Genomic DNA, 16555 nt, shown 5'->3' on the forward strand with positions numbered 1-16555 from the left:
AGTTTAGCAAACATGAGGAAATCTGCATGATGCTGGAAATTCAACACACACAAAATGCTGGTGGAACACAGCAGGCCAGGCAGCATCTATAAGGAGAAGCACTGTCGATGTTTCGGGCCGAGACGCTTCATCAGGACTAACCGAAAGGAAAGAGAGTAAGAGATTTGAAAGTAGTGGGGGGAGGGGGAAATGTGAAATGATAGGAGAAGACCGGAGGGGGTGGGATGAAGCTAAGAGCAGGAAAGGTGATTGGCGAAAGTGATACAGAGCTGGAGAAGGGAAAGGATCATGGGACGGGAGGACTCAGGAGAAAGAAAGGGGGAGGGGGGTGGGAAAGCATCAGAGGGAGATGGAGAATAGGCAAACAACTAAATATGTCAGGGATGGGGTAAGAAGGGGAGGAGGGGCATTAACAGAAGTTAGAGAAGTCAATGTTCATTTTTTTTGTTTATTTACTTAGAAATACAGTGAGGAATAGGCCTTTCCAGCCTTTTCAAGCCAAATGGCCCAGCAATCCTCGACAACCCTGAATTAATCTTAACCTAATCATGGGAAAATTTACAATGACCAATCAAACTACCCGCAATGTGCTTGGAATGAGGATGGTGATGCACCATCAATAACTCTCTGAGACGGGAGGCGAGATATTGGCTTTTATTGGCTGGACCACCATACTACATCCTGGAGACTGAGAGGCCGGGCTCAGACCTCAATCGCCTTTATACAGGGGTCTGTGGGAGGAGCCACAGGAGCAGTCCGCAGGGGGCGTGTCCAGACAGGCACACGTAGTTCACCACAAGACGGGAGGCGAGATATTGGCTTTTATTGGCTGGAAGTAAGAACAAGTAGCAATTGACCACCTGGAGACTGAGGGCCCGGCTCAGGCCCCAATCGCCTTTATAGCGGGGTCTGTGGGAGGAGCCACAGGAGCAGTCAGCAGGGGGCGTGTCCAGACAGGTATATGTAGTTCACCACAGAAGGTAACTAGAGCATCCAGAGAAAAGGCATGTTCAAAGATTCCTTACAGAGGACGCCGGGATTGAACCCCGAACTCTGATGCCCTGAGCTGTAATAGGGTCGCACTAACAGCTACACTGCCATGGTGCCAATTTAAGTTACCTTTCTGGCAGTTTGAACCAGTCTGGCTATTCTCCTCTGACCATTCTCATGTTTTTACCCACAGAACTGCTACTCACTGGATTTTTTTTTTGCACCATTTTCTGAAAACTAGCGTCTGCTCGGTTTGAAAATCCCGGGAAATCAGCAGTTTCTGAGATGGTGAAACCACCTCATCTGGCACCATGGTCAAAGCCATTTTGATCAAGTCAAGTCACTTTTTATTGTCATTTTGACCATAACTGCTGGTACAGTACACAGTAAAAATGAGACAATGTTACCAACTCAATTTCAAATCTATTGTATTCATAACATATGTAATATAATATTATGTTATGTTTTTTTAAAAAAACTAATAAAAAGATTGAAAAAGTATAAATTAGACAATGTTTTTCAGGACCATGGTGTTACATGACACAGTACAAAAACTACACTGAACTATGTAAGAAACAACACAGAAAAAAACTACACTAGACTACAGACCTACCCAGGACTGCATAAAGTGCACAAAACAGTGCAGGCATTACAATAAATAATAACAGGACAATAGGGCAAGGTGTCAGTCCAGGCTCTGGGTATTGAGGAGTCTGATAGCTTGGGGGAAGAAACTGTTAGATAGTCTGGTTGTGAGAGCCCGAATGCTTCGGTGCCTTCTCCTAGACGGCAGGGGGGAGAAGAGTTTGTATGAGGGGTGCGTGGGGTCCTTCATAATGCTGTTTGCTTTGCGGATGCAGCGTGTAGTGTAAATGTCCGTAATGACGGGAAGAGAGACCCCGATGATCTTCTCAGATGACCTCACTATCCGCTGCAGGGTCTTGCGATCCGAGATGGTGCAATTTCTGAACCAGGCAGTGACGTAGCTGCTCAGGATGCTCTCAATACAACCCCTGTAGAATGTGATGAGGATGGGGGCGTGGGAGATGGACTTCCCTCAGCCTTCGCAGAAAGTAGAGACACGGCTGGGCTTTCTTTGCTATGGAGCTGGTGTTGAGGGACCAGGTGAGATTCTCTGCCAGGTGAACACCAAGAAATTTGGTGCTCTTCACAATCTCCACCGAGGAACCGTCAATGTTCAGTGGGGAGTGGTCACTTGGTGTTCTCCTAGATCACATTTCTTCCCCATTCTAATGTTTGGTCTGAGCAATGGAGTCTCTTGACCATGATGACATTTCTTTATGCATTGAGTTGCTGCCACATGATTGGCGGATTAGATATTTGCATTTATGTGCAAGGGTACAGGTGTCCCTAATAAAGCGGCCACTGAGTGTATTCACACTGAGTACAGGAAAAGACAGTGGACACCCTACAACAAGTGACTCACCTCCTGCTACCCCATGATCTTGCCACTTTACAAGGCACAGGGAAGGAGGGCAATGAAATGTGTTAATTTTTCTACCTCTAAAACTTTAAACTAACTTAAAGGGAGACATGGGAGTCTGAAACGTGAGGCTAACTTCGTGCTTATTTAAAGCAAGGCTTACACATATCACATGGTAGTGTGACGACATGTGCAATTCACAAATTTGTACATATGTTATAATAAAGTATTGAAATGAACAAGAATGCATAATAATATATGTATATAACTCAAATTTTACTTAAATAGTAAATGCAGAACATAGTACTCTCCATTTGAGACCAAGACCAGAAAATATAGGAGCAGAATTTGTCCCATTGAGTCTGCTCCGCCATTTCATTATGGCTGACGCATTTTCCCCTCCCAGCCACAATCTCCTGCCTCCTCCACATATCCCTTCATGCTTGGACCAATCAAGAATCTATCAACCTTATACACACTCAGTTACCTGGCCTCCAGAGCTGCTTGTGGCAATGAATTCCCCAGATTCACCACCCTCTGGCTAAAGAATATTGTGATCATAGATTTGACAACATTTTCACAGTCCAACATTTCTCAAGAAATTCAAAATTAAACAGGATGAAGCGGCCCACTTCTCTGACATGTACCTCACTATACTAAATTCATTTTCACTTTCCCTGGTGAGAAATGGTCATGAATACCGTCTGTAAACAGTACTGCTGTGACTTGCCAGCGTACTCTAAGATCACTTTCACCAGTGAAAACGGCAGGGCAGGAGGCATATGGCTGCAGTTCCATTCACTCATTTCCAGAATTCATGTATTTATCATGTGAACATCAAAACACACAGCGAGATGCGTAATTTGACTTAACAACAAATGCTAAGGACGTGCTGGGTGCAGCCTGCAAGTGTCATCACACATTCCAGCGCCGACAGAGCACGTCCACTGCGTTCAACAAAACTACACAAGCAACAACGATGCCAATTGGCAATATGGTAGCATAGTGGTTAGTGACCCGGGTTCAGTTTCAGTCACTGTCCGGAAGGAGTTTTTATGTTCTCCCCGTAACTGCCTATTGGTTGGTAGGTTAATTGGTTATTATAAATTGTCCTGTGATTAGACCATAAGACCACAAGATATAGGAGCAGAAGTAGGCCATTCGGCCCATTGAGTCTGCTCTACCATTCAATCATGGGTTGATCCAATTCTTCCAGTCATCCCCACTCCCCTGCTTTCACCCCATACCCTTTGATGATCTGGCTAATCAAGAACCTATCTATCTCTACCTTAAATACACTCAATGACTTGGCCTCCACAGCCACTCATGATAACAAATCTCAGTTCTAAAATGACATCCTTCAATCCTGAAGTCGTGCCCTCTTGTCCTAGAAACCCCTACCATGGGAAATAACTTTGTCATATCTAATCTGTTCATGCCTTTTAATATTCAGAATGTTTCTATGGAGATCGCCCCTCATTCTCCTGAACTCCAGGGAATACAGCCCAAGAGCTGCCAGACATTCCTCGCATGATAACCCTATTAGGCCAAGAGTGAATTGGGAGTTGCTGGGTGGTGGGGTTGGAAGGGCCTTTTCACACTGTATTTCAATAAAAATAAAGAACAGCACAGAATTTACTAGGATGTTACCTGGGTTTCAGCACTTAAGTTACAGAGAAAGGTTGAACAAGTTAGGTCTCTATTCGTTGGAGTGTAGAAGGTTGAGGGGGGATTTGATCGAGGTATTTAAAATTTTGAGAGGGATAGATAGAGTTGACGTGAATAAGCTGTTTCCATTGAGAGTAGGGGAGATTCAAACGAGAGGACATGATTTGAGAGTTAGGGGGCAGAAGTTTAAGGGAAACACGAGGGGGTATTTCTTTATTCAGAGAGTGATAGCTGTGTGGAATGAGCTTCCTGTAGAAGTAGTAGAGGCCAGTTCAGTTGTGTCATTTAAGGTAAAATTGGATAGGTATATGGACAGGAAAGGAGTGGAGGGTTATGGGCTGAGTGCGGGTAGGTGGGACTAGGTGAGATTAAGAGTTCAGCACGGACTAGGAGGGCCGAGATGGCCTGTTTCCGTGCTGTGATTGTTATATGATTATATGTTATATGGTTATAATAACAAGCCCCTTCCTTCCCTCCCACCCACCCACACTGATAGCCTTCCAACAACAGGACAGACCACCTCCACGCTTCCAGTGGACTCCCTTCCCCAGTGGATTTGCAGACTCACAGAACCAGAACATGATGCTACATCACTTTACACAATTTCATTGTTTTGAAATATACCTTAGGCATTGAGTCTAAATCATAGAACTTCTCACCCAACAGCACTGTGGGAGAACCATCACTGGGATGTCTCCAGAGGCAGAAGAAGAGGCTCACCACCACCTTCTCAAGAACAGTTAAATAAGGACAATAATTGCTAGGCGTGCCAGCATAGCCCAGATCCTGAAAATCTAATTATACGTTATTTTTAATCTAGCTTGAACAAATGTGTGTTACTAAACTCAACATGTCAAAGAGAAAAAGCAAACACTATTCAAAGAGTATTAAATCTCAGAAGTATACAAAAAAGTATTTTAAAATAAGTGAAAATCAAAAAATAATTCTAATCTAATTACAGTGGCATATGTTATTTAGTCACTTGCAAATACAGATTTGCTTTGTTAGCGAAAATTGTAATATTTTAATATGTAGGTAATTTCCTTTAATTGCTGGGAGCTATAAACTTTGTCAGCATCATCATGGGCACTGGCCTTACAGGACTCTTTCAAGGCGGCATCCATCATTAAGGACCCCCATCACCCAAAACACGCCATGTTCTCATTGCTGCTATCAAGAAGGAGGTACAGAAGCCTGAAGCACACACACAATGATTCACGAACAGCTTTACCTCCTTTGCCATCCGATTTCTGAATGGATATTGAACCCATGAGCACTATCTCACTACTTTTTTATTTCTATTTTTGCACTTTATATATGTAGTATACTTATTGGAGTTCAGTTTTTTTATTATATATTGCATTGTACTGCTGCTGCAAAGACAACAAATTTCATGTAATATTCTGGTGATATTAAACCCGATTCTGAACTTTCCCATTGATCTGGCATAGTGAACTGTACGTTCCTTCGCTCACCTTTCAATGTTTCTGTAACAAGTTTCTCACATCCTGCTTAGGGGAATGGGTAGGCTACCTTTAAGCAGGCTTCTGCCAATAACTGACAAAATCAGGCGAAAAGCCAGGGCTCAAACCATCTCCTTTCTCAGCATGTGGAGCTTTAACTTTTCAACTGTCGTCACTAGGTGTTCAGATCCTCAGGTCGGGGTCAGAAACAAACCACAAACCATCATCTTAAGGGAGAAACAGGGGTATTCTAGGCCAATAAAAGCACTGCATTATTCATCTGTTGGGTTTTCAATTGATGTCAACTGCCCTTCTGGAACCAAGAAAATGTTTGCAACGGTGTTTCACCTGCTCTTGGAGCTATGCACTAGTCTCCACAAGTAATGAATCTATCATAGAGCTATGGAACATATAGTACACATTGGATTACAGTGTTGTGCAATTTATTTTACAAAAACATTGCACAACACTTTAATTTTCCAACAAAGCCTGCCTTACCTTTGCAACCTTTGTTACTTTCCTGAGCGTTAATGTACGGATTCAAGCCGACACATTTCTATAACAATTTAAATTGGAAATTACTCCACCTTTGAAATGGAAAAATCTGATATGCAGTCCTGTGCTAAAACCTTAGGCACATCTGTGGTGTTCATGGAGTCAATTTATGAAGTTTATGGAGTAAAATCTAGAGAGGTGTGAGGTGATAACTCTTCAGAAGATTGAACTTCACCCAATATAGAGTACTGTGCAAAAGTCTTAGATGCGCGCACACGCACACACAGACACACCAACCCCCCCCCCCCAAGGGTGCCTAAGACATTTGCACCGTAGGACATTTGTCAACATGGAATGGAGAATGAGTTTGTAAATCTGGCAGGAGGCAAAGGATGTTGGGAGTGGTGAGGGGGGAGCTCCTTGGGGGTCTGTGGGACAGGTGGCAGAGGATTGCCAGGGTGAGGGTGTAGAGTCACACCCAGCCCTGGGACACAAGGCAAAGTCATTTGATTTCGAACAATTGGTTTATTGATCATTACAGAATGTCTCTCTGGTGCTTCCTGCTCCCTCCCCCCTCTCCCTTCCCCTTTGACTCACTGTGATTTCCCTCTCTGTCCCCCTTTCCCAGCTATTATTCCCCTTTGCCTTGTCCCTTCCCACTCCCAGTCCACAATAGAGACCCATAAAATGGATCAGCCTTGATGAACCGTCAGACCAGACTTAATGGGCCAAATGGCTAAATCCCGCTCCTGTATCTTGTGGTCTATATATCAGAGTCAGGTTTGTCATCAGTCACATATGTCATGAAATTTGTTTTTTGCAGCAGCAGTACAGTGCAATACATAAAATTACTATAGTACTGTGCAAAAAAAAAGTCCGACGCACCCTCGCTATACATATGTACTGTACCTAAGAGTTTTGCACAGTGCTGTATAATCTGTTTTTTGGTTCAGATTGCTGGAAAAAAAATGCACTGCAGTTATGCATTGTATTTTTGGAACACTCCCCTCCCCCCCCCACCCCACCACCTCCAGCAACCTTTCTTTTTGTTTAATTAACATTGATTTTCTTTGCTGGATTAAGAACCAAAATTCTAATGTCTGTATATTTATTGGGGTAAAATACCAATTTATGATCATCTGCTTGTAAAATTGTGACCTTAAAACATTCATCCTGCCCGTTATATATGGGGCAGAATTAATTCACAGCAGGAAATGTTCAGATTATGGGTCATACACAAGATTTCAGCTGTCTGTGTGTTGTCATGATGTTGCTGTTCTGCCAGCGTTAACTACACTGCCTCTCTGCCTCTGTCTTCATGGCTTGCTGAATGCTTCTGGCTTTATGTTTTCCCTTGCTTCTGATAGTAACTTGTTGTGTTGCATGATAAAAAGCAGGAGAAAATGAGCATCTTGATGCACCATCAATAACTCACTCTGGGATGTAAAGGCGAGATATTGGCTTTTATTGACTGGAAGCACGAACAAGCAGTGAGTGACCACCATACTACATCCTGGAGACTGAGGGGCCAGTCTCAGGCCTTGATCGCCTTTATACAGGGGTCTGTGGGAGGAGCCACAGGAGCAGTCAGCAGGGGGCGTGTCCAGACAGGTATATGTAGTTCACCATACATCTCTTAGATGTTTCATTGGAAATCAGCGTCCCTAGCATACCCAAGTGCAGGAATCACAGAGACCTCGGCAATTCAGCCAAAACAAAGGATTTATTTCAGAAGAAAACCAGCAAAACACCAAGAACTCAGGCAAACTTTACAGAATCCAGACGAACTGAAATCACTTATGGTACACAGAAGAAATCGGTCTGAGTTTCACCAGACAAGGATCCATAGCGACCAAGCAAAGAGGGGTTGGCATGCCCCCCACCCCCAAAATACACTCTGGTGCACGTAGAAATTCAGGATCAATCAGACAGCCCCAGTTTCCAGATGAAGTAATAACCCCCAATGACAACAACTACAATGCAAGACATTGACAATCCCATGCTAATCCCATTACCATAATTGAATAAAAGTGACAAACACAAAGAGGGTTTAACGATCCCCATGATCCTGAAATGAGACACCTGCAACACAGAGCTGGTGCAAAGACAAACAATTAGACATAAAAGGTAAACAGTCCAAGGATCACTGTATAACAATGAGGTGACAATGAGAAAATACTATCTACATAATAACTGAATTTTTTTTTTATTTTGCTTTTAAAACATCTCCTGGTTGTGACATTGGATCTCAACACCAACAAAAAAATGAAAACTTTCAATGCCAATTAAAAAAACAATCTTACAACAGCAAAAGCCTCCTTGGAAAGTTTTCTTTATTCATTCCAAGAATTCATCCACCATATTTATTGGGGTATATTCAAAAGCCAATAGGGAAATTTAGGGCAGAGGAACAGGACCTTCAGCCCATCATCTTGTCTGCTATTCTGCCCAGTCCCATTAACCTACACCCGGATGGTCCTTTTCCTTAACTCTCCCACCTACCTCCATTGGCAGCTTGCTCCACACTTACACCACCCATTGTGTGAAGACGTTACTTCTCCATTTCCCCTTAAACAATTCATCTTTCATCCCAAACCTATAACCTCTTATTCTAGTCTCACCCAACTCAGTGGAAATAGCCTGAGTAACATGTACTAAATGGTGGAATAGTCATCACTTTGGGCCGGGGCCCTTCATTAGGGCCCAAACTTACCTGATTATCATCTTTCCCTGACAACCCTGCTCCCATTTCTCTCATGGTCCACTCTCTCCTCCTATCAGAATTCTTCTTCTTCAGCCCTTTAGTTTTTCCACCTATCACCTCCCAGTTTCTTACCTCATTCCCCCCCCCCCCACACTCGCCTACTTTCCCCCCACCTGGTTTCACCTATCACCTGCCAGTTTGTACTCTTTCCCCTCTTCATCATCTTTTTCTGGCTTCTTTCCCCCTTCCTTTCCACTCCTGACAAAGGGTCTCAGCCCGAAATTTATTACCCTCCGTAGATGCTGCCTGACCTGCTGAGTTCCTCCAGCATTTGAAATTACTCCACCTTTGAAATGGAAAGCTCTGATATGAAGTCTTGTGCTAAAACCTTAGGCACATCTGTGGTGTTCATGGAGTTAATTTATGAAGTTTATGGAGTAAAATCTAGAGAGGTGTGAGGTGAAATCTTAAAAAATCTTGGCGTGCAAATCATTGGCTAAATTGAAGGAATAAGCAAAAGAATTCACTCAATAACAAACCCATTAATCTCTAGATTGTGTTATGTATGCATGGATGCAAGAACAACAATGGAGTAGTAGGATTAAACGCATGTTAGCCATTGTACATGCTGGACAGCATACAGTCGGGGAGCGATGAACTGGGCCTGCTTCAATGAAAAGCAAGTGCACTCAAAAGCCCACACAAGAAGAGAAGACCTTCCACACATTAGAGGCTCAACCAATTCACCGCGTCAGCGATCGGCCGCAAACGCGCTCCCAGCTCCTCACAATCAATCCAACACAGTTCCCAAAGCAACAGTTGTAAGGGTAGGAGAGTGTGGTGAACTACATATATCTGTCTGGACATGTCCCCACCCCCGCTGACCGCTCCTGTGGCTCCTCCCACAGACCCCAGTATAAAGGCGATTGGAGATACAGCCCCGGCCTCAGTCTCCAGGATGCACTGTGGTGGTCACTTGCTGCTTGTTCTTTCTTCCAGCCAATAGAAGCCTGTATCTCGCCTCACGTCTCCGTGAGTTATTGATGGTGCATCAGAGAGTTTGTTGGGATTGGGTGGAGGAGGGGTCCAGTGAGGAAAGTATTATCAGTTGTCATAGGTTAGGACAGTGTTAGTTAGTATATTGAGCACAGGTTGAACAGCACTGGTGATTGATTAAGTGCTCATGGTGTCACGTGCCACTTTTAGTGTGTTCCAATAAGTATTAACGCCATACAACTGTGCACAGGCAGTCGAGCTTCACAAGAGAGGAAAAGAAAATCAAATTTTGTGGTACACAGACAGTCATGCTGCTCAGATGAATGCTGTGGTCAGTGAAACTTGATGTCCTCCTCACTCCTCCAACACTTAACCTTTACTCCACAACTTATATCGGTACAAATCTTCTGGCAGAAACGCCATCTACAAATGCTAACTAATAACTTTACCTCAGTATTTAACTAAGTATTTGAATACTAAGAGCAGCAAATCCTTGTTATCAAACTCGAGTGAGAATTCATTATCCTGACATATTAATCTCCACAGATTAATATCTATTATTTATTTACTTATTTATTGAGATACTGCAAGGCACAGGCCATTCTGGCCCTTCGAGCCATGCTGCCCAGCAATCTCCCAAATTAACCCTAGCCGAATCATGGGATATAATTATAATGCGCTGGAGGAAACCCATGTGGTCATGGGGAGAACGTATACACTCCTTACCAGCAGCGGCAGGAGTCACTGGTAATGTAAAACAATATGCTAACCACTACATTACTGCGCCACCCTATGTTCCAGTTACCGTACCAAACTTCCAGGATATTTCCAGTATTTTCAGTTATATTATCGAAATAAACTTCAAAAGCTGAATACACCAATTCAGCTCGTAATACTCAGCATTATTAAAGATCCCTCTCGTCCGTCCAGCAGTCTCTTTCCCGCTACCATCAGGAGGGACTGCAGCATTATGACAAGAACTGTTAGGATGGGAAAGAGCTTCATCCCCTAGGCTGTAACACTACTGAACTCTCTGCCACCTCCCAGGTCTCATCACATATGAAGTACCAGTAGTGTTATACTGTTTACTTTTTAACTTGTAATGTAAATGCACCTCATTATTTGTTAATTTACTCGTGGTAATATTGCGGTATTATTTGTGGTAATAAATAGTGGTTGGTGCGTGGAATGCACTGCCTGAGTCAGTGGTGGAGGCAGACACACTAGTGAAACTATTAGACAAGTATATGGAGGAATTTAAGGTGGGGGTCACATGGGAGGCAGGGTTTGAGGGTTGGCACAACATTGTGGGCCGAAGGGCCTGTAATGTGCTGTACTATTCAATGCTTCTATGTTCTATGTTCTATTCTTTTATGCATTGAGTGTGAGTTATATGTACTGGGTTGTGCACATTGGTCCGGAAGAACGTTGTCTGGTTTGAATGTGTCCGGCTGAATGACACTAAACATGTGACACTCTGCATGTATACACATGAATGACAATAAACATATGCACTAAACCTGTGACACTATACATATGTCTGGTTGAAGTGTACTAAACGTGTACTAAACATGTGACACTATACTTGTGTACAGCTGAATGACACGAAACATGCACTGAACATGTGACATTATACATATATACAGATGAACGACACTAAACTAACTTGAACTTGATAAACATACAAATTACTATCAAGTCAAGTCAAGCTTATTGTCATTTAACTGTACACACGTATACCGTCAAACGAGACTCCTCTCCAAGCCAGGGTATAAAACGCAGTAGTACACAGATACGCAATAACTTAGGAAAGTAAGGACAAAATCTACAGATGAATTAAACATAGATAAACAGAGTAAAGTGCATAAATTAAATATTGTAAGGTACAGAACAAATTAACCAGTGATACTTCAAATGTGATGCAGCAGGGAGTTCAGAAGCCTTATGCTGCAAAAACTTACAACACTCAATTAATAACCAACTGGGAAAGAGCAGAATATTATTAATTGTTTACAAGGCAGAGACAACCATTTCACAACATATACCCCTCACGAAAAGCCACAAGCCTCATTTCAATGCTGCATCCATTTAAATAGATACAAAAGGCCCTAAATGGCTACAATTAACACTAATTGATACAAATCACATTGATACAATCAACACTCAGTTCAAAATGACTGTCATTTTTACATCAAATAAATTGTTAATAGTAACTGCTGTTGACAGACTGTTAACTTCTGTGCAAAATTTAGCCCTTCATTGTGCGACTGATAACTTTTAACATGCATTATATTTCCTGCATGAAGACGACTTTAGCATTCCTATGTAAAGATGAGTTTATTTATTTATAGATTTAGACATAACAGTATGAAACAAGCCCTTCCAGCCTCACCAGCAAACCACCTAGTTAACACTACCCGAATCACAGGACAACTTACAATCACAAACAAGAGAAAATCTGCAGATGCTGGAAATCCCAGCAACACCCACAAAGTGCTGGAGGATCTCAGCAGGCCAGGCAGCATCTATGGAAAAGAGTACCAATTAGGGTCCCCGAACTTTTTTATGCCATGGACCAATACCGTTAAGCAAGAGGTCTAGGAACCCCTGTAGCGGTACATGTCCAGACTGTGGGGAGAACGTGGAGCACCTGGAAGAAACCAATGCACACAAGTGGAAAAGATATAAACTTCTTACAGCCGGCACTGGAACTGAACTCTGAATTCTGGACTACCCGCAGTTAATAGCATCATGTTAACCGCTACACTGCCTCTGCCTCCATGGTACTTGGTAAACTTTGGAAGGGGCTATTATCAGGACTAAAGAGATTAAAGATTGGCTGTAACACGTACAACACGCTGGAGGAACTCAGCAGGTCGGGCAGCATCTGTGGAAACGAGCAGTCAACGTTTCGGGCTGAGACCCTTTGTCAGGACTGAAGAGGGTGGGGGCAGGGCCCCTGTAAAGAAGGTGGGGGGGGTGGGAAGGAGAAGGCTGGAAGGTGTCAGGTTAAAAACCAATCAGAGGAAAGATCAAGGGGTGGGGGAGGGGAAGCAGGAGGGGATAGGCAGGACAGGTGAAGAAGGAATGTAAGGTGAAAGCACTGTGTAGTAGAAGAAGGCAGCATTTGCTGTATTTGTCATGTGTACATCGAAACATAGCATGATATGCATCATTTTTACACCAATGACCAACATATTCCAAGGATTGTGCAGGAGCTGGCCACAAGCGTTTCCATGGTTCTGGTGCCAACATAACATGACCACAACTCACTTTCCTTAACTGCATATTTTGCTATATATTTAATATTTCATTAATATAATAAGAATAATAATTCATTATGGGTTTTAGGTAAAAATGCATTAACGCCACATGATACACTTGTGTCTCGCTTAAAGGTGAAGTTAGCCCAGCAACCTCGAACTATTTCATCCTCCCTTTAATAAATTTAATGTTTTGAGGTTACAAAATATATCACATATTTTTAGAATGTGGGGAAAAAACCAAATCACCTGGAGTAAAACTACATCATCATGGGGAGAACATACTGGCACAAGCTCCTACAGACAGTAGTGGCAATTGAACCAGAACCAGTGATTGCAGCTGCTGTGAGGTAATTGCACTAACTGCTACATTACCTTGTCGTCCTGCGAATGCTAAAACTATGTTTTGCAGAAATATTTTATGCTTCATTTTTCTTCTATATTATATCAAAAAAACTTTCTATCTTCAGTGGATACTTGCTCAGTATGACAAGGTATGTTTCTTACCAATGCATGATGGAAGTGGATAATCCCAGGCTCTTCGCTCTCCAGTCATACATTTCAGGATACTGCTTCCATGCAGAGTGTAACCTGGGTTACAACCGTAGGAAATAGTGCTTCCAGCAAAGTGGCCCTGGTCGCTAATTTTGTATCCAAACTGAGGCACACCAGGTTCTTCACAGTGCGAGAGCTCGAACCCTGAAATGGGCCACACAATAAACTGAAATTATTGAACCAAGCAGATCCAACCTTGACAAAAAAAAATGGAAATGTCAGAGGATATTGCATCAAAGTTTAGAGATGAACTACCAAGGAATGAAAGCTTTATCCACTTGACTTATAAAAGTCAAATAAGAATGAATTTTCACTTAGAAAAATTGAACTCCTTAAATACAACAGCACCAAATTATTCTAAAGACAGGTTCTTCTTTAATATAAAATAGCTTATGGCATTAAAGTCAGATGACATTCTTTGATCTTTTAATTCAGTTATATATGCCTTCTAACTTATTTAGATTTTTGTGTACACCATTTTAAGTTCAAACTTATATTTATCACATATAAATATAATACTTATAGAGTCATAGAGACTCAATACAGAAGTAGGCCCTTCAGTCCATCTAGTCTGTATCAAACCACTTAAACAGTCTTGTCCACCGACATGCACCGGGATCATGGCCCTCCATACCTCTACCATCCATGTACCCATCCAAACTTCTCTAAAACGTTGAAATCTAGCTCGCATGCATCACTTGTGCTAGTGCAATTACAATAATTATAACTATTACTCTAATAATAAGCATTTATGAGCTTATTTTATCCCAGCTTTTTTTAATATCATTCGTGTCTCCAGGCATTTCTGAAGATAACTGTTGATAACTTCTGCTCTCTTTGAGGTCATTAGTTTGGATTCTTATCCTGCCATCAGCTCAAACTTCATCACTAAATTAGTTACAGAAGTCAAAGGAACGCAATCTGCAGAGGGAATCCTGGAACGTTTTTAATTGCACACTCACAAGTTTTTTTTTCCAAAGTTTAAAGTTCGAAATAAGTTTATCATTACAGTACATATGCATATGTCACCATATACTATGTTGAGATTTGTTTTCTTGATTCAAAATTGTTTAATGTAATTTCCAGTATGCAAATGTAAAGGAGAACAATACAATTGTTATTCCAGATCTGATGTAGCACAATGAGATAAAAAACACAGTAAATATAAATACATAAGATAGCTTTTATATATATATATGTCCAGAAAGTGACATGAGGCACAGGAATGTCTGTACATAATTTGACTCTGAGAGGGAATGGTAAATTAGTGTTGGTGGGTGGTGTGGAGGGTAGGTTAGCGGGAGGTGGTGTTGATCAGGCTTACTGCTTGGGTAAAGTAACTGTTTTTGGTCCTGGTGTGGATGCTATGTAGCCTCCTCAATGATGGGAGTGGGACAAACAGTCCATGAACAGGGTGGGCGGGATCCTTCATGATATTACTGGCCATCCTCCGACACCTTTTTTGTATAGGTGCCCTTGGTGTTGCCAATGATGTCTTGGGCAGTTTCCTCTCCTTTCTCTCGACTGCAATGCAATTTCTGTACCATGCAGTAATGCATCTGTAGTGTCGTGAGTGTGGATTACATAGTCTAGCTCTTTTCAGTCTCCTCAGAAAGTAGAGGCATTGGTGAGCTTTACTAATTGTGTAGGATGTGCCGCGGGACCACGAGGACGTGCACTCCCAGGAGTTTGAAACTGCTCACACTGTTGTATCACCAATGTAAAGAGGGATGAGAGTGGTGTGAGTTCTTGCAGGCATTTATAGGAAAATACAATAATAATTGTGAAAATCAATAAATAACAAAGCAAGACTCATATTCTGTGTGTGCTGCTTTGGATTTCCAGCATCTGCAGAATTTCTTGCGTTAATAAATAACAAAGATTGACAATCAACAAACGTGCAAAAGAAGACAAATGTGCAAATAATTAAAAATGTAAATAAACAATACTGAGTTGTATAGTCTCTGAAAGTGAGTTTATAGATTGTGGAGTCAGTTAAGTGTTGAGGTGTATGAAGTTATCCAAACTGGTTCAGGATCCTGATAGGGTTCTGAAGGTACTAAATGTTGGGTAACAACAGTTAATTGCAGATTAATAACTGTTCCTGAACTTGCTGTCATGGACACTAATGCTCCTGCACCACAATGCTGGTAGCGAGAAGAGAGACTGGCCTGTATGATTTTATTTGTGAGTCTGCAATAGTCAAAGTCAGAAATATGAGCTGAAATCTTTCAATTTTAGAGGTGTAATTCCCTAATTTATCAGTTGTATGAGACATTCACTTTCATTAAGAGAATCATCTTATAGATAGATTGGACGTGGAGAGGATGCTTCCAAGAGTGGGAGAGCCTAGGACCTGAGGGTGCAGTCTCAGAATGGTAGGAGATCCCTTTAGAACAGAAATGAGGAGGAATTTCTTTAGCCAAAGGGTGGTGAATCTGTGGAATTCATTGCCGCAGATAGCTATGAAGCCCAAGTCATGGGGTACATTTAAAGTGGAGATTGATAGGCTCATCATTATTAAGGCTATCAAAGGTAATGAGGAGAAGCAGAAGAAAGGGATTGAGAAGGAAAGTAAATCAGTCACAGAGCAAAGTTGATGGGCTGAATGGCCTTCTGGCCGAAAGAGAAGGTCGAAAACCAAAGACTGTGAGCTTCTGAGAAATGACCCGAGATGGTGATGAACTCTGATGCAAATTCAAATCACTTTGTTATAATTCTCTGATCTTGTTTAAATGTCTTTAAAGAGTGGTGTGCTTTAAAGAGTTATGCAAGTTGATTTGACATACACCGATGACATGGTGGAATTTTGGAAACACCTGAATGCCTTCTGCTTTAGCTAATGTAGCAATATGCTGCACTTTTTATAATGATGCCAAGAAATTCTCATTGTCACCTTTTCTCGTGACTCAACCTCGGAGTGCATTTTGTACTGTACTTCAATTATAATAAGCCTTTCAGATTTTTAATGGACAAT

At 42.0% G+C, this 16555-nt stretch overlaps 1 protein-coding gene across 1 annotated transcript in view; it reads right to left on the reverse strand.

Moving 5' to 3' along the window:
- Positions 1 to 16555, reverse strand: part of csmd3b (CUB and Sushi multiple domains 3b) — a 2186187-nt gene that overhangs the window by 383875 nt on the left and 1785757 nt on the right. Inside the window, exon 24 of the mRNA XM_059983996.1 lies at positions 13531 to 13722. Within this exon, the coding sequence (XP_059839979.1) occupies positions 13531 to 13722 (192 nt within the window). The remainder of the gene's footprint in view (positions 1 to 13530; positions 13723 to 16555) is intronic.

The sequence above is a fragment of the Hypanus sabinus genome, chromosome 1 (assembly GCF_030144855.1).
Source record: "Hypanus sabinus isolate sHypSab1 chromosome 1, sHypSab1.hap1, whole genome shotgun sequence".
In the NCBI taxonomy this organism is placed as follows: Eukaryota; Metazoa; Chordata; class Chondrichthyes; order Myliobatiformes; family Dasyatidae; genus Hypanus; species Hypanus sabinus.